The sequence below is a fragment of the Orcinus orca genome, chromosome 18 (assembly GCF_937001465.1).
Source record: "Orcinus orca chromosome 18, mOrcOrc1.1, whole genome shotgun sequence".
In the NCBI taxonomy this organism is placed as follows: Eukaryota; Metazoa; Chordata; class Mammalia; order Artiodactyla; family Delphinidae; genus Orcinus; species Orcinus orca.
In genome coordinates, this window is record NC_064576.1 from 77,974,479 (window position 1) to 78,000,783 (window position 26,305).

Below are 26,305 nucleotides of genomic sequence, written 5' to 3' on the forward strand. Positions count from 1 at the left end.
AAGGATCAACTGTATTAGAAAGAACCATGGTTTTCATTAGTATACATGTGTTGACATTACAGAAAAGTCCTGATTATACATTTTGTATGTCCTCATCTCCAAATGTTTACTTAACCAATCGACCTTTCCCCATCAACATCACAAATAAGAACAAAGAAAAAAACTTCAGAAAGGTAAATCTTTTGTGAAAATATGGGGTGATAAAATAAGCACTGCCCATCTAGTTGAAAGATCTAATCCTTGATCCACTATATCTGAATGATCTAATGCCTGAAAAGAGCTTTAAACTCATTACAGAAGTTATAGTCATTCAAGTTACAGTATTTAGGAAACAATTATGGATACTAAATTGCACAGACACACTGAAAAAAGAGAATATATTATTTCTGTTTCAAACAGACCCTGTTAGTTTTAAGGCAGTCAAATAATCTAATTGATAACTGTGGTACTACTATTTTTTTAAAAGGTACTCAGTAAGAGTCAAACATTTCGTGTTTACCCACCGCTCTCCATGAAAACAATATACGCTGAGAAAATTGTAAGCTTCAATTTTTTTCAGTTTCAATTTCTAAATTTGTAAAGCAAGCATATTATATACTTTAAAACAGGACAACACATGGGACTTCCCTGGCAGTCCAGTGGTTAGGACTCCAAGCTGCCAATGCAGGGGGCATGGGTTCAATCCCTGGTGGGGGAACTAAGATCCCACATTCCACCCCCCGCCCCCTCGTGGCCAAAAAATAAAACAAAATAAAATAAAATAAATAAAGAATGTAAAAAAACAGGACAACACAGTTGCTGAACTTAGGTCTGTAATCAAACTGGTTAAGTTCAAATCCTTGCTGTACCAAATACTACTACTACCTGGGTATCTGTCTATGCCTCTGTTTCCTCCTCTACGAATTAGGAATAAAAACACTAGGTTTTCACGAGGATTAAATTAATTAATACATGTTAAAAATTAGTCTGGACATGTGTTGATAATTATAGAATGTAAATGATAGGTACAAAGAGGTTCAATATACTATTATCACTCATAAATTTGAAAGTTTTCATAGTTAACTTTTTAAAAAAGCTTAGCTTACTATTGTGCTAGCATACAATAAGGGCTCAATACATGCTATTTTTATTACCCTGCAGGCTATTTGCCAAGAGTAAAGGAAATAATACATGGAAGTGCCCGGCACCTGCCTCAATTAGTGTTTGTTTCATACAAGTTGTCATCCTCACATCATCCTTCACAATCAGTATGCAATCAGTATGTTCATTATCAATTATTTTTTGGCCCATTTGGGACTTAATATTGAAGCATGAGCTACTATTACTCATGACTCACCTCTGACAGAGATCTGCAAGTTACAATACCAACTGTCAGGAGGCTCCAGAGATACAATTTTCTAGAATGCTAAAATTCACTGATATTTTGTAACTAATTTCAATTTATGGAAAACGACTCGTTATGTTTACCTTAGTGTCTCGCACATTCCAAGACTACCTTAAAACCAACAAACTGCAAGCAATAAACGATAACCCTCAGATAACACGTTCAAGAACAACTCGAGTGAAGACTAAGCATCACAAAATATGGGGGACTAAGAGTAACCAGAGCAGCGGACTGGTCTCACCAGCACACTAGCTGGTAAACTAAGAGAACTGGAGGAGTGGACCTCATGCCCTTACTTAAGCAAACACATCAAAGACATCTACCAACTCATGAACCCCAAGAGTCAAAATTTGTGTTTTACGTCGTACACACAGAGTTAAATCCGTCTTTCTGTTCCTCCAACCCCTTCAATCAATTCTCCATTTAAAGGAAGAGAAAGTGTTAAAGATGGTTGCACACCGAGCATCAGAAACGCAACAACTTCACTTCCCGCCCTGGAACTCTAGAGGGCGCCAGCAATATGCCCTCCTTCCCCCACCCCTCCTCCCGGGTAACGTGAGCAGCTGCAGGAGCCCGTCGTCTGGTTGCTGAGGTTGGTATTGCAGCAGGAGAGATGTCTGCAGCGGTGCAAACAGCAGCGCCCACTCCCAGCTGCCTCACCAGCCATTACCCAGGCTGCGCCCCGGGGGCAGCTGCCACCCAGGGGAAAGCTCCTCCCCCTCAAAACAACGGAGACGCTCGGCCAGACAACCTGACAACGTCCTCTAAGAGCCTCAAATGAGGGGCAAAAGACTCACAATGGGGGTGTTTTCCTCCTCACGTTCTGCCAGGGATGCACCAGGTAGCGATGAAGGCAACTCCCGGTCCTGGGTAAGAGGAAAAATGAAAAATGGGTCAAGAACACCTAACCAGGTGGGAGAACCAAGCCCTTTCCACCAGGAGGAGACAGAGAAGGGAATAAGAGGTCAAGGAGGTTCGGACCTTCGATTATTGCTGCCCAGCCCGTGACCAACAACCCCCTCCTACGTAAAGTAGAGCGAAACGACGTAAAATTTTTATTTGGGACCAAAACCCACGTGAAAGGCAAACCCTGGAGGGAGGAGGCGGAGGGCAGCAGGCCTGCTCCGGGAGGGGGAGGGGGAAGGGCGAGCGCAGCCTCGACGCCAGCGGGGAATCCTATCCCCCGAATCGGCCCACCCAGCGCCGTCCCCATCGCGCCCGCATCCACTCAGGGGCGGGGGGCGGCTCGCGTCAGCGCGGGGCGGAAACCCCCCGCATTTACCCCGAGCTCTTGCCCCGGGCCCGAGACTTGCCCCCCCGCAGTCGGCGACCGGCAGCGCTGCCTCCCCGTCCGCCATTAGAGACCCGGCCAAACAATACGTGCGGAGCCGAGCCGCGCGCGCGCCGGGGCCGGGGCGGCAGAGAAGGGGACCGGCGCGGGGGGCCCGAGCCCTCGCCGGCAAACTTGGGGACCTCGCGCCGCCGCCGAGAGGGTGCGAGCGCGGCCCCGAGCACCCATGGAGGCGCCCCTCCCCCACCCCGCCCCACCCCCACCCCACCCCCGCGACCCCCGCCGCCGGCCCCCGCCCCGGGCGGCCCCGAGCGACCCCCGCCACCGGCGGCCGCCTCACCCGGCCCTCGCGGCCGCGCCCGCACTCCCGCAGCCCGCGGGCCGCCCGCCAAGGCGCCTGGGACATCAGCGGAGCCGCCGGCAGCCCGAGGCCCCGACGCGCTAGCGGCGACGGCGGCCGCGCCGCGGGGCGCTTGTCCCGGGTCGGTGGGAGGCTCCGGGGGCCGCCCTCACCCATCTCCGCCTCCCGGCGCCTCCGCCTCCGCCTCCGCCTCCGGAGGCTGCGCCGCTCCCGGCCACCCCCACTGTCGGCGGCCCTGGGCTGGAGACTCGGCGGGGACAAGCCTCACCCGGTTCTGGCTGCGGCTCCGCGGAACGAACCTCCCCGCCCCCGACCCCCCCCCCCTTCGGCAACACGCGCAACTCCGCTCGGTCCAGTCCCGGCTTTAGCGCTGGTGAGTAGGCGGAGGCTGCGGCCGCGGCGGCGCGGCCCGGCCCGGCAAGCCCCGCCCCCGACGCCCTCACTGGCGGTCGGGGAGGGCGGGCCAGGGGCCTCGGGCACGCCCATTGGCTGCGTCCGCCTTCCTTCAGGACCCCCCTCGAGGGGGTGGTCCGACGCCCTGTCTTTCAGGCGTAGGCCACACCCCCGCACCTCCATTTCCCCCCCTTCCCCGCCCCCACTCCGGCCCGGCCCGTCAGGGTCGGGCCGCTGACTGCCGTGCCCGCCGCACCCGCCTCGGTTCGGCCCCTGGGGGCAGAGAGCTATCGGGGCCGGGCGGCCCGAGGGCCTAAGCCGGACCGCCTGACCCTGCAGCGGCCGCGAGCGACGCCGCCCGAGGAGCGCCACGGCCTCGATGTCCCCCACGCCCTCCCTGTCCAGTGTCTGGGAGCCCCGTGAGGGCCGAGCGGGCAGGGGCTACGGCGACGCGGGCGGGAGCCAGGGGCCGGGAGGCCGGCGGCAGGGGGGCCCGCGCGCTCCGAAGGCTGGAAGCGCTTCCCCTCGCCTCAGCCCCGTGGGGAGGCGTCCCTCGCTCCCGTCATGGCTGCGGGAGGAGACTACGTCCTCCATCTTGTCGGGGCCGCGGGGGGAACTGGGGGCAACGCCGACTCGTCCCGGGAAGCCCGGGCTGGGCCCCGCCGCCGGGACGGCGCCCGCTGCCGGCTCCGCACCTGGCCCCGGCCGGCGCGACGGGCCCGGGCCAGACGCCGCTCCCGCCTCCGCTGGCCAAGATGGAGGCGGCTGCGGGTCCCCGAGCTGGGCGCCCGCCTGTCGGAAGGTCTGGGCCGTCCCCGGCGGGGCCGCCGCGTCCCAGCCCCTGGGCCTCTGCCCTCGTTGGCCCCGAGGCGGACGGCCCGTCCCTGTGGCGGGAGGGAACGCAGGTGCCGGCCGGGCTGGGCCCGGTCGGGCCGGGCGAGTTGCGACCAAGGAGCCACCTGGGCGGCAGGACTCGGCTTTTGTTCGCCGTCTACACCTATGTCCCGGGCGCACGTCACGGGCTGTGCGGGTCCCGAGGTTCCACGTAGGAGGCGAGCGGGGAGGCCGCCCTGGCGGCCGTCGGTGGGACTGCAGCCGACGATGTTGGGGAGTAAATGGATAAAGTGGACCCAGATTTCAGGATTGCCTACTCGTAAATAGACGGGTGTTGTTACACTTTAAAGTTCAACACGATGGTGAACAGCATTAACTTTTTTTTTTAACATCTTTATTGTAGTATAATGCTTAACACTGGTGTGTTGGTTTCTGCTGTATAACAAAGTGAATCAGCTATATGCATACATTTATGCCCATAACCCCTCCCTCTTGCGTCTCCCTCCCACCCTCCTTATCCCACCCCTCTAGGTGGTCGCAAAGCACCGAGCTGATCTCCCTGTGCTATGCAGCAGCTTCCCACCACAATGTTCCATCGCAGCACTCTTTACAGTTGCCAGGACATAGAAGCAACCTAAGTGTCCATCGACAGATGAATGGTTAAAGAAGATGTGGCACATATATGCAATGGACTATTACTCAGCCATAAAAAGAAACGAAATTGAGCTATTTGTAGCGAGGTGGATGGACCTAGAGCCTGTCATACAGAGTGAAGTAAGTCAACATGAACTTTTTAATGAAGTTATCCATGAAGTTCTCAGTAAAGACTGACTTTATAGAGATGCCACTTAGCATAGTCTAGTAGAAAGTGAGATTCATTATGAATAAAACAATCAAGTAGTCCTCACGCCTATGGCTAAATGCAATAAATATACTGCTCTTTATTTAAATTGGAGGATGTCCAATATGTATTTAAAACCACTTTCTCAAATGGCATCGTTTATTTTTCTGCATTTTATTTCTTAATTATAAATTTTTTCAATTTTTGATAAAACAAAATATCCTTGTAAGACTCTGTGTATTACACAGTACTGTTCTACATTGACATTCTCGATGTCAGTATCTTCACAACAGAAATGTCCCCTGTTACCAAATGCAGGGCAACACTGTAATCACTCCGTGAAAACTTACAGTACCATCCCTTTTCTGTCACCATGTACTGTTGCAGTAACTTCTCTTCATTGACTTTATAGTTAGTTAGAAGGCTTAAGTAGAGGTACTTCCAAATAAGCTCTGTCATAGACTTCAGCGATAGATTGGATTGCTGCCTGCTGTTCAATTTAAGGAAGCTCTATACTGCTACTAATTATGAAATTATTGATGTTTTATAATTAATTAACAAGACTAATAATTACTGTAGTATATATTAGTCACATTTTGTATTCATTCAAATCCATTTGTGCATGAAAATGTTCACTGGGTTACCTACATGATATCAGGGAGAATTTTAGTTGAGAGTTGAAAGCTGGGGAAAAAAGAAGTTTTGGGTCATAATTTAAAGAAAAACTACACTTAATTATATAGAAAAGTACTTATAAAAATAATTATTTGAATGTTCACAACAGAACTATTCATAACTTCCAAAAGGTAGAAACAACCCAAATGTCCATTAACTGATGAATGCATAAACAAAATCTGGTAGATCCATACAATGGAATATTATTCAGCAATAACAAGGCATGAAGTTATGACACAGGCTGCCACATGGGTGAACCTTGAAGACATGATGCTAAAGGAAGTAAGCCAGACACAAAACACCATACACTGTATGATTCCATTTACGTGAATTATCCAGATGAGGCAAATTTATAGAAATAGGAAGTAGAATATTAGTTCCCTAGGCCTAGGGAGGTGAGGAGTTATAGCTAAAGTGTATGGAGTGTCTTTTTGGAGCAAATTGATTGTAATGACGATTGGACAACTCTGAATATATTAAAAACTATGGAATTGTTCACTTTAAGTGGATGAATTGTATGGTACGGAATTATAACTTGATAAGTCTGTTACTAAAATTGTGTGTGTGTATGTGTGTGTGTGGAGTTATTCTGTACTAATCACAAAAGCATACTAAACTTTGCAGGAAGGCAACATGAAGACTTGAGCAGAGGACTTGCATTTCAAATACTTGTTTGGCCACTCAAACCCTTGAGCAAGTTATCTTCTAAGGCTCAGTTTAGCCATTTATAATATATAGTAATGCAGTGTTGTAAGGACCAAATAACTCCTAGGAAAGCAATATACAAATATTAGAAGTTGCTAAGAGAGTAGATCTTAAAAGTTCTCATCACAGGACTTCCCTGGTGGTCCAGTGGCTAAGACTCCATGATCCCAAGGCAGGGGGCCCAGGTTCGATCCCTGGTCAGGGAAATATGGCCCACATGCCACAACTAAGAACTCGCATGCCATAACGAAAGGTCCCGCATGCCACAATGAAGACCCGGAGCAGCCAAATTAATAAATAAATATTTTTTTTAATTAAAAAATTCCTCATCAGAAGAAAAAAAATTGTAACTGTGTGGTCATAATGTTAGCTAGAGTTACTTTGGTGATCATGTCACAATGTATACATATATCAAGTCATTATGTTTTACGCTTGAAATTAATATAATATTATATGTCAATTATACCTCAATACAAATAAGGGTTAGGTACAATTGTATTTTTGGAAACCAAGAGCTCACCAGTAATTGAGATGCAATATAACAACTTAGGAGGCAGGCTGCCCAAGTTTGAACTTGCTTTACCCACAACGATCTGGGTGATTTTAGGCATATGTTAATTTTTTTAAAATAAATTTATTTATTTATTTGGCTGCATTGGGTCTTTGTTGCTGCACGCAGACTTTCTCTAGTTGCGGCGAGTGGAGGCTACTCTTCGTTGTGGCGCACGGGCTTCTCATTGCTGTGGCTTCTCATTGTGGAGCATGGGCTCTAGGTGAACGGGCTCAGTAGTTGTGGCTTGTGGGCTCTAGAACACAGGCTCAGTAGTTGTGGCGCACGGTCTTAGTTGCTCCATGGCGTGTGGGATCCTCCCAGACCAAGGCTCGAACCCATGTCCCCTGCATTGGCAGGTGGATTCTTAACCACTGTGCCACCAGGGAAGCCCTGGCATATGTTAATTTTTTGAAGAACCTCCATGCTGTTTTCCATAGTGACTACACCAGTTTACATTCCCACCAACAGCGTGCAAGTGTTCCCTTTTCTCCACGTGATTGGTAGCCATTCTGGCAGGTGTGAAGTGATATCACATTGTGATGTTGATTTGCATTTCTCTAGTGATTAGCAATGTTAAGCATCTTTTTGTGTGCCTGTTGGCCAACTGTAAGTCTTCTTTGGAAAAATGTCTATTCAGATCTTCTGCCCACTTTTTTTAAATTAATTTTTATTGGAGTACAGTTCATTCACAATGTTGCATCAGTTTCTGCTGTACAGCAAAGTAAATCAGTTATACATATTCATATATGCATTCTTTTTTAGATTCTTTTCCCATTTAGGTCATTACAGAGTGTTGAGTAGAGTTCCCTGTGCTATACAGTAGGTCCCTATTAGTTACCTATTTTCTATATAGTAGGGTGTATATGTCAATCCCAATCTCCCAATTTATCACTCCCCCACTTTTCTGCTCACTTTTTTTTTTATCAGGTTGTTTGTTTTTTTTAATATTGAGCTGTATGAGCTGTCTATATATTTTGGATAATAACCCCTTATCAGTCATATCATATGCAAATATTTTCTCCCATTCAGTAGGTTTTTCATTTTGTTGATGGTTTCCTTTGCTGTGCAAAAGCTTTTAAGTTTAATTAGGTCCCATTGTTTGTATTTGCTTTTGTTTCCTTTGCCTTAGGAGACAGACTCAAAAGACTATTGCTACCATTTATGTCAAAGACTTTCCTGACCATGTTTTTTACAGGAGTTTTATGGTTTCTAGTCTTACAGTTAGGTCTTTAATCCATTTTGAGTTCATTTTTTTACATAGTGTGAGAAAATGTTTCAATTTCATTTTTTTTTTTTTTTTGTGATACGCGGGCCTCTCACTGTTGTGGCCTCTCCCATTGCGGAGCACAGGATCCAGACGCGCAGGCTCAGCGGCCATGGCTCACGGGCCCAGATGCTCCACGGCATGTGGGATCTTCCCGGACCAGGGCACGAACCCGTGTCCCCTGCATCAGCAGGTGGACTCTCAACCACTGCACCAACAGGGAAGCCCTCAATTTCATTCTTTTACATGTAACTGTCCAGTTTTCCCAGCAACAGTTATTGAACAGACTGTCTTTTCTCTATTGTTTATTCCTGTCTCTTTGTCATAGATTAATTGTTCATAAGTGTGTGGGTTTATTTCTGAGCTCTCTATTATGTTCCATTGATCGTTGCATCTGTTTTTGTGCCAGCACCATACTGTTTTGATTACTGTAGCTTTGTAGTATAGTCTGAAGTAAGGAAGCGTAATTCCTCCAGCTCTGTTCTTCTTTCTCAAGATTGTTTTGATTGTTTTCTTAACTTCTCTTCCTGATAGTTCATTGTTAGTGTATAGAAATGCAACAGATTTCTATATATTAATTTTGTATCCTGCAACTTTACCAAATTCATTTGATGAGCTCTCCCAGTTTTCTGGTGGCATCTTTAGGATTTTCTATGTACAGTATCATGTCATCTGCAAACAGTGACAGTTCTACTTCTTCCTTTCCAATTTGTATTCCTTTTATCTCTTTTTCTTGTCTGATTGCTGTGGCTAGGGGTTATGAAATTTTTTGATCATGACAATCACTAGGATATATATTATACATGGAGACATAGTGCAAACCCACCTTCATACATAATTACATATCTGAATCAAAAGTTTCATAGAATTGTTTCATTTACTATCTTAGATGGATTTTAATATTTTCTATTCTAATCTATTTAGATCTAGTCTATACTGTTTTTTGTTTTGTTTTTTGTTTACTTGTTTGTTTTTTAATGAACAGTGGTTCCAGCCCACCAAATTGACTACATGGCTTACAAACTGTGGTTTGAAAAACATTATTCTAGAGAAAGCAAATCATGGATAAATTCAGATTCTAAAACAGAAGTGAAAACACAAGATGATACTGAATACTGAGAGTAGTCTGGAATGAACTATAGGTTGAAAAACTCATTTTTTAAAACAGAGAGATTTAAGTTGCCATTCTTCCTAATATATGAAATACTTATTCCTTCCTAAAAAACTGCATTACATTTGATGAGACTGAAATGCAGCTGATGAGCAAGTCTCTGGACAAGCATTGTAATGATCTGGAAGAGAACGCAGAACTGACATCGATGTGACTCCACCATTCATCAGCTCTGTGACCCTGGACCTTCTGGAGCCTCAGTTTCTCCTTCAATAAAATAAGGGAATTGTGCATAATATGCTCTTGAAGTAAAGTCCACTTTTATCTTCACAGCCTTCTCATGCCTCAGGATCCCAGTGTCTCCTCCAGCCCCTCTCACTATCCTAACTTATTATGAAGGTTGCCTTCCTCTCAGTTCCTGTGGCTTTTTTATTATTAAATAATCCAATGTTTACCACTATATATGTGTGTGTATATATATATATATATATATATATACACACACACACGTGTGTGTGTGTGTGTGTGTGTGTGTATATATATATATATATGTATATTCTTTTTTTTTTTTTTTTTTTTTGGCCACACCATGCTGCTTGCAGGATCTTTGTTTCCCAACCAGAGATCGAACCTACACCCTCTGCATCGGATGCACAAAGTCTTAACCACTGGACTGCCAAGGAAGTCCCATACCACTATGTTCTTAACTATATTCTTCGCTCCACCTTACCTGTTTCACACTTGAGTACAAGGACCCACCATGTTTCTCATTTTATCTCGCAGGCAGCATTGCCCACCCAAGTGCCTTCTGAGCTTTAGAGGTCCTGACTGCAACCAGAAGCAAATTTTTACAAAGAAAATTATATCCAGTGATTATGGAGGTTCTCTCCAGTAATTAAATTCTATGGTTTTTATAAAATCATAAGCTGAAAATAATGATTTAAAGCTTAATTTTTGCCCATTTAAGTGTTCCTTATATTATCAACTTTTTTTTTTGAGTTTCTGTACTAGGTAGCTATTATTCTCTAAGAGATTAAAACCTAAAATTAAGCAAGTCTAACAGTTTTGAATTTAGCATACTTTTTAAAATATTTTTCCTACTTCCATAGTTAATAAATTCACAGTCAGTGACAAAAGCAAAACACAAACAATAACAACAACAAAACTTGGAAAACCTGTGCAAAAAGTGCAAAAGAAAAAGAAAATTACCTGTAATTCTTTACCCAAGGATGGCTATTGGTAACATTTTTTTTCAACAGACCTTTTTTTTTTTTTAGCAGTTTTAGGTTCACAGCAAAATTGAGCAGAAAGTACAGAGTTCCCATGTACCCACTGCCCCTACACATGCACAGCCCACCCCACTATCAACAATGTCTACAAAAGTGGTGCATTTGTTGTGTCAATGTGGATGAACCCACATTGACACAACGTACTTACTCCAAGTCCATAGGTTACACTAGGGTTCACTCTCGATGTTGTACATTCTGTGAGTTTTAACAAACACATGATAGCATGTACCCAACATTATACCATCATAAGAATGGTTTCCTGCCCTAAAAATCCTCTGTGTTCCACCTATGGAACTCCATCCCCGTAACTTGTGCCAATCCCTGACCTTTAGTGAAAAGGTCTATAGTTTTATATTTTCCAAAATGTCTTATACTTGGAATCATACTATGATTCCAAAGGCTGGGTAAACAGCCTTTTCAGATTGACTTTCTCCACTAAGCAGTAAGCATTTAACATTCCTTCATGGCTTTTTTGGCTTGACAGCTCACTTCTTTTTAGCGCTGAGTAATATTCCATTGTCTGGATGCACCACAGTTTATTTATCCATTCACCCACAGAAGGGCATCTTGGTTGCTTCCAAGTTTTTGGCAGTTATGAATAAAGCTCCTGTAAACATCCATGTTCAGGTTTTTGTATGGACATATTTACAACTCATTTGGATAAATACCATGGATCAAAGTGAACTTTTGCATTTCCACCGGTAATGATGAGAGTTCCTGGTGTCTACATCTTCATCAGCATTCGGTGCTGTCAGTGTTTTGCAGTCTCACCACTTAATAGGTGTGTAGTGGTCTCTCCTTGCTATTTTATATTGTTAACATTTTGATGTATCAATATTTTTCCACAGAATGTTTTCAAATATTTATATCACCGATAAAAAATATATCTTATTAGAAGTGAAAAGAGATCCAGTAAAAAACTGGTGATATCTAGAAGAATAAAATCATCATTGAGGACTTCCCTAGTAGCGCAGTGGTTAAGAATCCGCCTGCCAGTGCAGGCGACACAGGTTCGAGCCCTGGTCCGGGAAGATCCCACATGCTGCGGAGCAACTAAGCCCGTGCGCCACAACTACTGAGCCTGTGCCCTAGAGCCCGTGAGCCACAACTACTAAACCGGCACGCCACAACTATTGAGCCTGCTCTCTAGAGCCCATGAGCCACAACTACTGAACCCACGTGCCACAACTACTGAAGCCTACATGCCTAGAGCCCATGCTCTGCAACAAGAGAAGCCACCACAATGAGAAGCCCCTGCACCACAACTACAGAAAGCCTGCAAGCAGCAATGAAGACCCAAGGCAGCCAAAAATAAAAATAAATGAAGAAAAAAAACCTGTTTAAAAAAAATCGTCATTGAGAATAGAATCGTCATCTCTGTTTTGTTGTTGTCAGATTAGTAAAAAGATTTTAAGATGAGATGCATACGGTGGAGACTAATACGTAGCTACAGAAGACTTGCGCTTTGGCTTCCCTCTACCCCTAAAACAGAAATCATGTCCAAGGATCTATCCATGGAAAAGTGGGACCCAGAATGACTGCATACTCATGACAGGTAGCGAAATTTTTTAAAAAAGAAGAAGACATGCTTATTTTTTATGTGTGATGTGATATAGAACGGTTTGTGGGAAATACTTTTGAGACACCATATCTATGTCGATAAGAAACTAATTTTGAATTCAATTGTCATTTTTCAAATGTAATAAATAAGAATTGTAATCAGGGTTAGAGTCATCAAGCATGATAAGACAGAAAAGTTTTATCAGCTAATGCTTTAGTGGTACTGTATAGCACAGGAACTATATTCAATATCTTGTGATAAACCATAATGGAAAAGAATATGAAAAAGAATATATATATGTGTAACTGAGTCACTTTGCTGTACAGCAGAAATTAACACAACATTGTAAATCAACACTACTTGAATAAAATGAAAAAAAAAAAACCCTAACGCTTAGTGGTAGTAACAAAGATTAGTCATGTTATTAGCATTGTGTGGAACTTTTAAGATTTTTAAAAATTAATTAATTTATTTATTATTTGGTTGCACCGTGTCTTAGTTGCCGCACGCGGGCTCCTTAGTTGTGGTATGAGAACTCTCAGTTGCAACATGTGTGTGGGATCTAGTTCCCTGACCAGGGATTGAATCTGGTCCCCCTGCATTGGGAGTGTGGACTCTTCTTATCCACTGAGCCACGAGGGAAGTCCCTCAGATCTTTGATGTTCATTCATTCCACAAATGTTAACTGAGTTATGCCAGATACTATGATAAGAGTTCAAGGGATAGAACAGTGAATAAGACAGATATAATCCCTAGCCTCATAGAGAGTATAGTCTACACTCGATTAGAAAGATCTGACAAACACTAAAATGAATGAAAATGAATATGAATAAAATAATTACAGTTGAGTGCTAGGAAGGAATTAAACAGAGCTTCTTAACAGGGAATATCAGTGGAGACCTGTGCTACTGATCGTGGGAGACCTTTCTGAGCAAGTAACATTTAAATTGAGATCTGCCCTAGGAGCAGCCATTAGAATAACAAGGGGAATATTGTTCTAGACTGCCGGCAAAGCAAGAATTAAACCCATCCTAAGAAGTGGAGATGAACAGGGTGGAGCGTAGCGGACCAAGGGAAGCAGTGACACCTCCTGAGCAGGCAGTGCCCAGTAAGAGCAGTTCAAGGAGGGTTTTGTAGGCCGTGCTGAGGAGTCTGAATTTTCTTTTCGTGCCTGGAGAAGCCATAAAGAGGATTTTTAAGTGAAAAAGTGATACAGTATGATGTGAATGTTAAGCAGATAACCCTGGCCACTTTGTGGAGGATGGCTCGAGGGCAGCAAGAGCAGAATTTGGGAAGCTGATTTGTGGTCTGGGCAAGAATTGATGCTGCTGGCCTCAGCAGGGAGGTAGAGCAGTCAGTAGGTTGCACTGAGACAGAAGGGTGCGGGGTACAAATGCACACTGAAAGTCACTTCTGAGACTTAGGAGGGACTTCCCTGGCGGTCCAGTGGTTAGGACTCCAGGCTGCCACTGTTGATCCTACAAGCCGCGCTGTGTGGCCAACAAAATTTAAAAAAAAAAAAAAAAAAAACTTAGAAGCTAGTTTAAAGTTTAGACGCAAAGACTTTCTGATATTAAAGTGTTAGCAAATCTGATCAATTTTGTTCAAGAGGGCTTCCCTGGTGGCGCAGTGGTTGAGAGTCCGCCTGCCGATGCAGGGGACACGGGTTCGTGCCCCGGTCCAGGAAGATCCCACATGCCGCGGAGCGGCTGGGCCCGTGAGCCATGGCCGCTGAGCCTGCGCGTCCGGAGCCTGTGCTCCGCGATGGGAGAGGCCACAACAGCGAGAGGCCCGCGTACCATAAAAAAAAAAAAAAAATTTTGTTCAAGAAAAGATGAGAAGATTCACACACACAAAAATCTATCTATCAAGAAGAGCAGCTGATAGGAGAACAAGAAAGTAATCCTAATTTGAATTGACTGGATTTTGGAAAGAAATATAGTCCAAACTTTTGTAAGTAAAACGTTATTGAGCGATCTACTTATGAGTGCTTTTTACTTTCTTTTTCCACAAACTTGGAAAAACAGCTGTTAGGAATACATTAATGCTTCTGAATACAAATAAATGACTGTTATTTGTAACTAATTTCAAAGCTGTCCAAGTTCTGTTTTTCCAATTTAATTATTTTCATATAATACCATAATAGTTCTTTATAATATTAGAAGTAATCTTGAAGCGTTTTTTCTTTCATTTTGTTCTTGTTTTATGTGTTTTTCAGTTAACCGAGCTGCCCTGGAGTCGCCCAGTTGCCCAGGTATCTATCTAACTATCTATCTATCTATCTATCTATCGTCGCCCAGCTGCCCAGGTGTCCCGGAAAAAGACCTGGGCCGGCGGGACCTGACGGGCGTGGCGCAGGTCTTTGGGTGGCCAGTGGGGCAGGGCTCCCAGTCCCACCCTAGGACACACGGGCCCCCGCCTGCAAGGCGCAGCCCCCGCCGCAGGCCCCGCCGGACGTCCCCCCGCCGGCTGAGGAGGGGGCCGAGGGGCAGCCAGCAGACGCGATGTGAGAAGCGCGAGGCAGGCTGCGCAGCCCGAGGGCAGAGCGGCGGCCGCCGTGCAGGTGCGGGAGCGCGAAGCCGCGGACGAGGCCGGCCCCGGGGAGCTCGCATCCCGCAGCCTGCTTCCCGGGCGCGGACCGGCTGCAGCAGCGGGGCCCGAGGTGACTGTGCAGCCTCGGCCCGTTTCGGAAACGTGCCGGTGGAGGGCGGGAGGCCGGGCTCGGGAGAGGGGCCTCCGGCTCTAGAGACCCTCGGCCGGCGCGCGCCGCGGGGCGGGAGCCCCTCTGGGGAGGCCCGGGGTCCGGGCCGCGGCCGGGAAGAGAGGCGGGGGCCGGCCGGGGGCGGGGTTGGGGGGAACGAGCTCCGCGGGGGCCGGTGGGGGGCCGGCCGGTGGGCGGTGGCTGCAGAGCCTCCTGGTGCCCGGGCCGGGGGCCGACCCGCGGTGAGCGGCTGGATATCAGGTGAGGACGATGGACGGTACCATCCCCCGACCTCGGCCTGCTTGTTGAGCCCTCGATCCTCTCCCTCACGCCCCCTGCCCGGCGCTAGGTCATTGCCCACCCAGTCCTGCCCCCGGAGCTGCGGCCCCCGGGCCCGCTGCGCTGGGAGCGACGTCAGGACGGTCTTCTGGGTCCGCCTTCCCGCAGGAGGGTAGAGAGTAGAAGGCCTTTCCGCGGCTCCAGGATCCGTCCAGGCGGTCCGGGGGTTGGCCGTCCTCTGGAGCCGGGGCGGAGGTGTGGGCAGAGTTCTGCTGTTCAGCCCAGGGACGTAACGAAGCGCTAGAAACTTCGTCTCATACCGAAAGACTTCGTTCAGGATCAGCCTGCAGGCCCGAGTGATACGTCTCGCCGCCCCTTTTCACAGGGATCACCGGGAGGAATGATCCTCCTCCTGGGTGTCTCGCAGGCCTCCCACGCCACCCATGGTGGACCACAGGACCCTTTGTCCCGTGCTGACACCTGTCCCTTCTTCCCTGCTTGGTGGCCACGGTGGATCCCCTCTGCCCTGGATGCTGTGAGTTTAATGCTGGCCGGGGAAGCAGAGGACGTGAGGGAAAGAAGCAGGCTCCTGGGGTCAGCTTTCTTGCTCTGCATCGTCCTGGTCTTAGTGGCCTGAACAGCACCCCATCTGTGAGAGCTCGAGGCACCTACAGAGCCGCGGGCCCCATCCCCTGGCCACTGGGTCGTGTGCTGCGTGGTCCTTGGCGCCATCTTCCCTGTGGCCAAGCATCTTCTCTGACCACAACAACATGAAGCTGGAAGTCAGCCACAGAAAAAGAAATGGGGAAAAAATCATTACATGGAGACTAAACAACATGCGACTAAAAAAACCCAGTGGATCAACGAGGAAATCAAAAAGAGAATTAAAAAATACCTTAAGTAAGAATTTCTATAAAATTCTACTTTTTATACATTATTAATTGAAGTGCATAGTACCTTGTGTCAGTTTAATCAAAGTTAGCAATGTAATTCATATTTCATTGATTAAAAAATGTCTAACACTTAGCTTTATGGGCCTAGAAATTTTTCAATGAAAACTTATTTACATATTTTTGTTGCAGAGCAATATCATAGGATGATTGCCAGCAGACTTTTAAGAACAAATATATATTACACTAGGATAAAATTCTATGGGGGGAGTAGAAAGGAAATGAAGTTCAAGCGAGAAGAACGAATCATGTAAAATTTCCTACTACTGAAGAATTTCTTCTTCATGTACTTTTTAAATTTTTATTTATTTATTTATTTTGGTTGCGTTGGGTCTCCATTGCTGTGCGCGGGCTTGCTCTAGTTGCGGCGAGCAGGGGCTACTCTTCATTGTGGTGCGTGGGCTTCTCATTGCGGTGGCTTCTCTTGTTGCGGAGCATGGGCTCTAGAACACGCAAGCCTCAGTAGTTGTGGCATGCACACTCAGTAGTTGTGGCTCACGGACTCTAGGGAGCACGGGCTTCAGTAGTTGTAGCTCACGGGCTTAGCAGCTCCACGGCATGTGGGATCTTCCTGGACCAGGGCTCGAACCCGCGTCCCCTGCATTGGCAGGTGGATTCTTAACCACTGCACCACCAGGGAAGCCTGACAATACAGTATTTAGATGCCATTGAACACATTAATAAAAGTGATTTAAGATTTGTATTTTTAATGGACATATTTGCACTACACAGAAATTATGTTAGATGTCACGTTATATGTGTAAAAGGTTTTATAGTTCATCAAAATCTTTCTAGAAAGTATGTGAGCAAAAGTTTAAAGACTGTTGTTTGAAGGTCCAGCTGAAACATTACTTCCTCTGTCGAGTTTCCCTTACCCTTTTCCCCTCCTCTTCCGCAGAACTTTGCTACAGCGAAGAAAATACTGTAACGTAGGTGGAAATATTTGTTGTCTACAGGTCTTCTCCCTGTTCTCTTGGGGGGCAGGAATGATAGGTTATTTATCTTTGTATTCCCATGCGCGTTGTAACTATAGATGCAGAACATATACTTACTAATTTATTTCTATTATATAGTTCATAAAAATTTTCCTAATATAGGGCGTGTCCTAGAGTTTAAAGTGGGAATAGGTTATAGCGTGTCTCTGGGGAAATATGCATTGTAATCCCCAAATGCACTGACAAAATGTCTGGTTCTACCTAGAGAAACTGAATTGAAACAAAGTAAATGGCCCCAAGCCATTTGCAATATAGTCCAGTGGGCCTCTCTTACAGAAACATCGGGAAAGCTAAGTGAAGATGTAAGAGTTATTTGGAACTAATTGGCTTAAGAAACAAAATCTTTTGTTGTTTTCAGAAAAAACTCTGGAGGCCAGTTAGTATTGCAAGTGGGGAATGGGGAGGAAGCTGGTGTGGTAGTGACCAGTGTGTAATGTAGTAAATATCAGATCGTGTAATAATCAGACGGTTGGAGAAAACTTAATGACTTTGTTTAAATAAACTAAGGGGACACGTTTGCTTTGAATCGCTTCCAAATTCTGAGTAGGTTAATAATTTTCTTCTCTCCTTCACTACGTGGAAGAAAAAAGCTGCTTAACCATGGTGGCACCCGATTTTGGCTTACCATAAGGATGAACACTTTTTTTTTTTTTTGAGCACGAAGCATGTGGGATCCACCAGGAATCGAACCCGCGTCCCCTGCATTGGAAGTGTGGAGTCTTAACCACTCGACCGCCAGGGAGGTCCCAAGGATGAACCCTATTTCACTTCTTTCTTTTACTTCTTTCTTTTCCTTCCTCCTCTTTTTTCTTTCTTTCCTTTAAAATTAGGTAAATTAGACATTAAGACATCAGTCGGAACCCTCTTCACAAATCTTTCAAGTCCAAATTATTAATAGAATAATATTCTGTATTTGATTCTATGCTTACACAGGTATGTTTACATAAACATTTATACTCTTAAAATATAAAATGGAATCGTATCATTTATCACTCTCACATTGGCTTTTTTAGTTAATGATATGGTACAGACATGTTCCAGATCAGTACAAATAGGTCCACCTAATCCTTTTTTTATATATATAAATTTATTTATTTATCTATTTATTTTTGGCTACATTGGGTCTTTGTACGTGCTTTTCTCTCTAGTTGCAGCAGGGGCTACTTTTCGTTGCAGTGCTTGGGCTTCTCATTGTGGTGGCTTCTCTTGTTGCAGAGCACGGGCTCTAGGCGCACGGCCTCAGTAGTTGTGGCTCACGGGCTTTGTTGCTCCGCGGCATGTGGGATCCTCCTGGACCAGGGCTCGAACCCGTGTCCCCTGCACTGGCAGGCAAGTTCTTAAACACTGCGCCACCAGGGAAGCCCCCCTAATCCTTTTTAATTGCTGCTTAGTAGTCTACAGTATTGCTATGTGGTACTGCCTTGGTTCCCTTATTTATAATTGTTAAAGGAAAAAACCATAGGCCCAAAATGGCATCACTTGTGCTAAAGCCAAGATTTAACACCTAATCTAATTACAGTTTCAACCTTCCCCAGAAATGTAATCTTAACCAACCAGTTTGGAATTTTCTGGTTGGCACCAATGAAATAATACCATCCTCACCCCCGCCCCTCCCCCCGCCCCCAACCAAGAGGAAGGAGAGGCAGTCTGCATGACAAAACCCTTGCCCAGTCCTTTATCCCAAAAAGTGATGTCCTGGCCCCAAATAACCCTTTCTTTTCTTTTGCTAATGACTTACTTGCCCCACCCTCCAGCTTATAAAAACCTTCCATTCTGTACAGCTCTGCGGAGGGCCCTTCCATCTGCTAGAAGGGATGCTGCCTGCTTCATGAATCTTTGAATAAAGCCAATTAGCTCTCCAAACTTAGGTGAATTTTGTTTTAAACACAAGTTAGGTGTGATGATAGTACTGTCCACATGGGGTTGTAATGAGAGTTGGAAGCTTTGATATACGTGAAGAACTTAGGAGAGGCACACGGGATATGAACTGCCTAAGTTTGGGAGAAATACCCTGTAGTTCCACCTCCTTCTTCATGGCTAATAGTAGATATTCTGCAATAAGTATATTCCCTAATTTGTAATTATTTATATATTAATTACTGCTTAGGGTATTTTCAATTTTTTTACAATCACAAATTTCGCTGCAGTAGGCATCCTGAAACAAAAATCTTACAATTTTTAACTTCTTACAATTTTCTGCTTCTTAAATAACAATAAAAACTGTTAAAAACCAATGCTGATGAAGTATGAGAAAAAGAGTTAATCTCAAGTACTAAAAGTTGGAATACAAACTGGTAGATGAATACAAATATCTGTTAGAGGTAAAATTTGCATATACTATGATCTCATACTTTTTTTTAATTTTTTTTGAAAATTAAAAAAAATATGGAACGCTTCACAAATTTGCATGTCATCCTTGCACAGGAGCCATGCTAATCGTCTCTGTACCGTTCCAATTTTAGTACATGTGCTGCTGAAATGAGCAATGATCTCTCATTCTAACTTTAGGACTCTAATCTACAGAAACAGATATAGACTAATTTTCAAAAATTCAGATAGGTATTAGATTTTATGTACTAAATCAAATATTTATGAGAAAACTTTTTAAAGCTAATCCAAATGCATTTTTTCTTTTGTCAAAGCGGAATATTAACTTGGGTCATGTGGACAAAAAAATGTCCTATCAGTAAACAAAAGACGTTGTGGTCATAAAGCCCTCAGGGATGGCATCCCAACTCCCATCCCAAGGTGTGCCCTGAGGGGATTCAGGAGGGAGAAAACAGGATACTGGCCCTGGATAGTTAAGATGCATGTCAAAAGAATGGTTTCAGGGACGACTTCCCTGGTGATCCGGTGGGTAAGACCCCGAGCTGCCAATGCAAGGAGCCAGGTTGCATCCCTGGTTGGGGAACTACGCCACAACTAAGAGTACGCATGCTGCAACCAAGACCCGGTGCGGCCAAAATAAATAAATTAATTTATTAATTAAAACAATGGTTTCAGAGACTTAAAAGAATTAAAACCATTAAAAGAATGGTTTCCAGACTTCCCTGGTGGGCCAGTGGTTAGGACTCCGGGCTTCTACTGCTGGGGGCGAGGGTTTGATCACTGGCTGGGGAACTAAGATCCTATATGCTGCTCAGACAAAAAAAAAAAAAAACCTTTTCTAGTACATCTGAGAAATTATAGCAATTAGTAGATTCTAGGAAAGAAACTGTAAACCTCTTACTTGACTGACTACTCATCAATGCTTTTTAAGTTCTTTCTCATCTTTTGAAAAAATTGCATGCCTTTTCTTCACTTAGAAAATCGCTTATCTGCAAAAATTAGCCTCTAACTAGTACAATCCATGATTAAATGAGCAGACAAGAATAAAATATTATATCTACCAAAACCACTAAATGTTCTAAGATCCGTGTGATGAGGTTATTTTATGGGAAAAATTACATATGATACAATCTGTTAATTCTGGAAAAGTCTGAAACACACCATCTTCGTGATAAAGTTTACTCTTTAGAAAATAACATTACAGAGAAGTTCTTCTATGTTATATCCTTTACACGTTGGACTTTGAGAATTAATTAAAAGGCGTAGAAGAGACACAGATTTTCAAAAACTTTATTGTTGCTAGCTAGAGAAGCCCTCATTCCATCCAATAAGTACAAATCATCCTTAAATGATTTGTACTTGTTAGATTTCCTTAGAATTTCCTTAGAATTTTAAAGACTCTCTTGAAGCCCTCCTCATAATGTTTTTTGATTAGTGACATAGAAGCTGAAAAGGGTTACAGAGAGGTTAAAACCCTTGCTGTTCACATAGCTAATTGGTGTTTGCTAATAGTCATTTTTTATTTCAATGAAAAGGAACTCTAGAACAAACCGTCTAGACTTGTATACTATTTGATAACCCTTCCTAGGTCGTTCCTCTGTATCCTACATTAGGAAAATTGCAGCAGTTTACTGAGCAGCGACTCTGGCCCAGAGAATTGATGAGGAAAACCTCACTCTAGCAGCCATTATTTATGGCTGGGCTGGAAGCAGCGTGACTTTGGTCCCAGGGGTAAGAAACTTGATGTAGAAGGGATTTCACTTGACAGCTGAGGTGTCATTCCCTCCTCTGAGATGCTCTCTAACTACTGTGGGGAGATACTACAACCCCTGAGGAAATGAAGTAAGCTAGCATCTTGTTAACCAGGAGTGTCTCAAAATGGACAAAAATATTTTTCGTTGCAGAGATCAGCATTTGGGTGATCAGAAATTGACTGCAGTTGAACTTGCTGCTTTCTTGATGCAAAGGAGCTAGAAAAAGACAATAAATCATACCTGCGTTTCTGTTAAGATGGGGAATTAGCACAGGATGCTGGCTTCCCTCACCACTAAAATCAATTTTGGAAGAATTTTGTCATAAAAATTTTGTTAAAATATTACTGGGGTGGTCTTGGCACCCCTGTAAGTCACTTGACAGCACTGGGGAGGACTTACTTCTGGGCTATGTATTCCACAGTTTATAGGTCTGTCTTTAAGCCAGTACCACCATACCTTTAATTACTATAGTTTAGAGTAAGTTTTGAAATTAGGAGCTGTGAGTCCTCCAGCTTTCTTCTTTTTCAAGATGACTTTGGCTTTGGGGTCCCTGGAGAGTCCATATGAATTTCAGGATGGATTTTCTTTTTCTTTTCCTTTCTTTCTTTCTTTTTTTCTTTTTTTTGGCCGCGTGGCATGCAGGATCTTAGTTCCCCCACCGGGGGTCGAACCTGTACCCGCTGCAATGGAAGTGTAGCATCTTAACCACTGGACTGCCAGGGAGGTCCCAGGATGGATTTTCTATTTCTGCAAAATCATTGTTGGGATTTTGTTGGAGATTGCATCGAGCCTGTAGACCACTTTGGGTGATATTGTCATTAACAATATTAAGTCTTCCAGTGAACACAGGATATGTTTCCATTTATTTGGGTCTGCTTTATTTTCTCACAGCAATATTATGTAGTTTTCATTGTATGTCTTTCATCTCCTTGGTTAAGTTAATCCTAATTCCTTACCATTGTATTCGTCTTTGATGCTCTTGTAAATGGAATTATGTTTCTTAATTTCCTTTTTTGGTTGCTTATTATTAGTGTATAGAAAAGTAACTGATTTTTTTGTGTGATTTTGTGTCCTACTACTTTCCTGAATCGGTTTGTAAGCCTTGTTCCTGATTTGAGAGGAAAAGTTTTAAGTATGATGGGTTAAAACCCCATTTAGCTGTGGGGTTTTCATGAATGACTTTTATTATGTTGAGGTAGTTTCCTTCTACTCCTAGTTTATCAACTTTTTTTCTTTTTTGGCTGCACCAGGTCTTAGTTGCTGCATGTGCGATCTTTGTTGCGGAATGTGGCCTCTTTTAGTTGTGGCATGCAGGATCTAGTTCCCTGACCAGGGATCAAACCCGGGCCCCCTGCATTGGGAGCACAGAGTCTTAACCACTGGACCAACAGGGAAGTTATCTTGTCAACTATTTTTATCATAAAGAGATGTTGAATTTTGTCAAGTGCTTTTTCTATATCAATTGAGATGATGGAGTGCTTTTTTCTCTTCATTCTTTTGATTTTAAGGTTTTAAAAACTTTGAATCCGAATTCAGTTTGCTACTATTGAGTATTTTTGCATCAATGTTCGTAAATGATATGGAGCTTTAGTTTTCTTTTCTTGTAGTGTCCTTGTCTGGCTTTGATAGCAGATTACGGTAGCCTCATAGAATGAATTAAGAAGTGTTTCCTTCTCTTCAATTTTTTGGAAGGATTTGATAAGGATCGATGTTATTTCTTCTTTAAATGTTTGGTGGAGGGGCTTCCCTGGTGGCGCAGTGGTTAAGAATCTGCCTGCTAGCGCAGCGGACATGGGTTCGAGCCCTGGTCCGGGAAGATCCCACATGCAGTGGAGCAACTAAGCCTGTGTACCACAACTACTGAGCCTGTGCTCTAGAGCCCGTGAGCCACAACTACTGAAGCCCATGTGACACAACTACTGAAGCCCACGTGCCTAGAGCCTGTGCTCCACAACAAGAGAAGCCACCGCAAGGAGAAGCCTGCGCACCTCAACAAAGAGTAGCCCCTGCTCGCCGCAACTAGAGAAAACCCGCGCACAGCAACAAAGACCCAACACAGCCAAAAAATAAATAAACAAGCAAACAAATAAATAAAATAAATCTATTTTTTAAAAAAATGTTTGATGGAAATCACCAGTAAAGACATCTGGTCCTGGGCTTTTTTTTATTGCAAGGTTTTTGATTACTGAGTCAATCACTCTGTTAGGAGATCTAATCAGATTTTCTATTTCTTCATGATTCAGTTGTCATAGATTGTGTATTTCTAGGAATTTATTCATTTCATCTAGGTTATCCACCTTGTTGGTGTACAATTGTTTGTACGATACTCTTATAATTCTTTTTAATTTCTTAAAATCAATAGTAACGTCCCCATTTCCATCTCTGATTTTAGTAGTTTGCCTTCTCCATTTTTTAAAAAAAATCTTATTGAATGAGATTTATTTGTTTATTTATTTATTTGGCTGCACCTCGAGGCACGTGGGATCTTAGTTCCCCAAACTTAGTTCCCCGACCAGGGATCAAACCCACCACATGCCCTGCATTGGAAGTATGGTGTCTTAACCACTAGATCACCAGGGAAGTCCCATGTCTTCTCTATTTTTTGATTAGTAAATTATCTAACCATTTGTCAAGTTTGTTGATCTTTTCAAAGAACCAGCTTTTGGGTTTTTTGATTTCCCTGTTGTTTTTCTATTCTCTATTTCATTGATCTCTTCTCTAATCTTTGCTATGTCCTTCCTTCTGCTAAGTTTGGGGTTCGTTTGGTCTTCCTTTTCTAGTTACTTATGGCATATAATTAGCTTAGTGATTTCAGACCTCTGTTCGTTTTTACTATTAGTCATTTAGGGCTATAAGATTTCCTCTTAGCACTGCCTTTGCTGTATTCTATAAGGTTTGGTGTGTTGTGTCTTTATTTTTATTTGTCTCAATGTATATTCTAATTTCCCTTGTGAGTCCTTCTTTGACCCTTTGACCCTTTAAGAGTGTGGTGTTTCTTGTTTGTTTGTTTTTTATAAATTTATTTATTTATTTTTGGCTGCGTTGGGTCTTCGTTGCTGCCCGCGGGCTTTCTCTAGTTGCAGTGAATGGGGGCTACTCTTTGTTGAGGTGCACGGGCTTCTCGTTGCGGTGACTTCTCTTGTTGCAGAGCACAGGCTCTAGGCACGCGGGCTTTAGTAGTTGTGGCACGTGGGCTTCAGTAGTTGTGGCTCGCGGGCTCTAGAGCGCAGGCTCAGTAGTTGTGGCACACAGGCTTAGTTGTTCCACTGCATGTGGGATCTTCCCGGACCAGGGCTCAAACGCGTGTCCCCTGCGTTGGCAGGCGGACTCTCAACCACTGCACCACCAAGGAAGTCCCAAGAGTGTGGTGTTTAATTTCCACATATTTGTAATATTTTTTCTTTTTCTCTTTTGCTGCACCGCGTGGCTTGTGCGATCTTATTTCCCACCGCCCCACCCCCCCAGGGATTGAACCCCTGCCCCCTTCAGTGGAAGTGCAGAGTCCTAACTACTGGACCACCAGGGAATTTCCTCTAGTTTTCTTGATAGATGTGAAAGGTGGTATCTCATGTGGTTTTCATGTGCATTTCCCTAATAGTTAGTGATGTTGAGTGTCTTTCATGTGCTTGTTGGCGTTTGTACATCTTCTTTGTAAAAATGTCTATTCAAGTCCTTTGCCCATTTTTTAATTCGATTGTTTCCTTGTTGAATTTTAGGAGTTCTCTATATATTGCAGATTATAATCCCTTATCAGATATGTGATTTGCAAATATTTTCTCTCACTCTGTGGGTTGCCTTTTTACTCTGTTGATAGAGTCCTTTGATGTGCAAAAGCTTACATTTTTATGAAGTTTGATTTGTCTATGTTTTCTTTTGTTGCATGTGCCTTTGGTGTCATGTACAAGAAATCACTGCCAAATTCAAGGTCATAAATATTTAGCCCTATGGTTTTTTTCTAACAGATTTATAATTTTGTCTCTTACATTTAAGTCTTTGATCCTCTTTGAGTCAAACTTCGTATGTGGTATTAGGTAAGGATCCAACTTCATTCTTTTGCATGTGACTATCTGGTTTTGCCACCACTGTTTGTTGAAGACTGGAAGATGAAAACTTCTTTCCATTTGTTTGTGTCTTTTTAAATTTTTTCAGCAATGTTGTGTAGTTTTCAGTGTAAATGTCTTTTACCTCCTTGGTCAAATTTATTCCTAAGTATTTTATTATTTTTTATGATCTTGTAAATGAACTGATTTCTTAATTTCTTTTTCAGATTGTTCTTTTATTTATTTATTTTTTTTTGGCCATGCTGGTGTGAGGATCTTAGTTCCCCAACCAGGGATCAAACTGGTTGCAATGGAAGCATGGAGTCCTAGCCACTGGACTGCCAGGGAATTCCCTGCTCAGTTTTAATGTTTAGAAATGCAATTGATTTTTGTGTGTTGATTTTGTATCTTGAAATTTTACTGAATTAGCCTTAACAGTTGTTTTTTCCCCCCATGGAATCTTTAGGGCTTATTTCTTATAAAATTTTGTTATCTATGAACAAAGATTGTTTTACTTCTTCTTTTGCAGTCTGGATGCCTTTTTTTTCTTTTTCTTGCCTCCAATACTATGCTGAATAAAAGTGGGGGAAATGGAATCCTCATCTTATTTTTGTTCTTAGGGGAAAAGCTTTAAATTTTTCACCATTGAGTCGTTGATTTTTCATATATGGGCTTTATTATTTTAAGATAGTTTCCTTCTGTTCTCAGTATATATTGTGTTTTTATCATGAAAAGCTGCTAATTTTGCCAGATGCTTTTTTGGCATCATTTGAGATTATCATGTGTTTTTTTTCTTTTTTCCCTTCATTCTGTTAATAGAGTATATTACATTGATCAATTTTTGTATATTGGAACTTCCTTGCATTCCAGGAATAAATCCCACTTGCTCATCGTGTATGATCCTGTTTTTTTTGTTGTTTTTTTTTGTTTTTTTGGCCACGCAGTGCAACATACGGGATCTTTGTTCCCCGAACTCATGCCCTCAGCAGTGAAAGT

At 43.6% G+C, this 26,305-nt stretch overlaps 2 protein-coding genes and 1 non-coding gene across 10 annotated transcripts in view; 1 reads left to right on the forward strand and 2 right to left on the reverse strand.

The window, feature by feature from the left end:
- ZMYM2 (zinc finger MYM-type containing 2) overlaps positions 1-3,470 on the reverse strand; it is an 89,302-nt gene extending 85,832 nt beyond the window's left edge. For 2 of the 5 annotated variants that reach the window (XM_049701241.1, XM_049701240.1), the window contains exons 1-2: positions 3,305-3,322; positions 2,182-2,250 (exon numbers count right to left, since the gene is read on the reverse strand). The gene's annotated coding sequence lies outside the window, so the exon portion shown is untranslated. Of the gene's footprint in view, positions 1-2,181; positions 2,251-3,188 lie in introns of all 5 variants that reach the window. The other 3 variants (XM_049701239.1, XM_049701242.1, XM_049701244.1) reach the window with 3 other exon arrangements.
- A 1,427-nt stretch (positions 3,471-4,897) lies between these two features.
- Positions 4,898-26,305, forward strand: part of LOC117197449 (translation initiation factor IF-2-like) — a 47,347-nt gene continuing 25,939 nt past the window's right edge. Inside the window, exons 1-4 of one of the 4 annotated variants that reach the window (XR_007473185.1) lie at positions 4,898-5,037; positions 11,550-12,256; positions 14,481-16,142; positions 16,325-17,713. Coding sequence is in view for 2 of the 4 variants with exons in the window: in XM_049701261.1 (XP_049557218.1) it covers positions 12,250-12,256; positions 14,481-15,418 (945 nt within the window). In the remaining 2 variants the exon portion in view is untranslated. Of the gene's footprint in view, positions 5,038-11,549; positions 12,257-14,480; positions 16,269-16,324; positions 17,714-26,305 lie in introns of those variants that run through there. The other 3 variants (XR_007473184.1, XM_049701261.1, XM_049701262.1) reach the window with 3 other exon arrangements.
- Positions 19,567-19,673, reverse strand: LOC117197470 (U6 spliceosomal RNA). Its single transcript, XR_004478117.1, has one exon. It is a non-coding gene; the product is annotated as a U6 spliceosomal RNA (small nuclear RNA).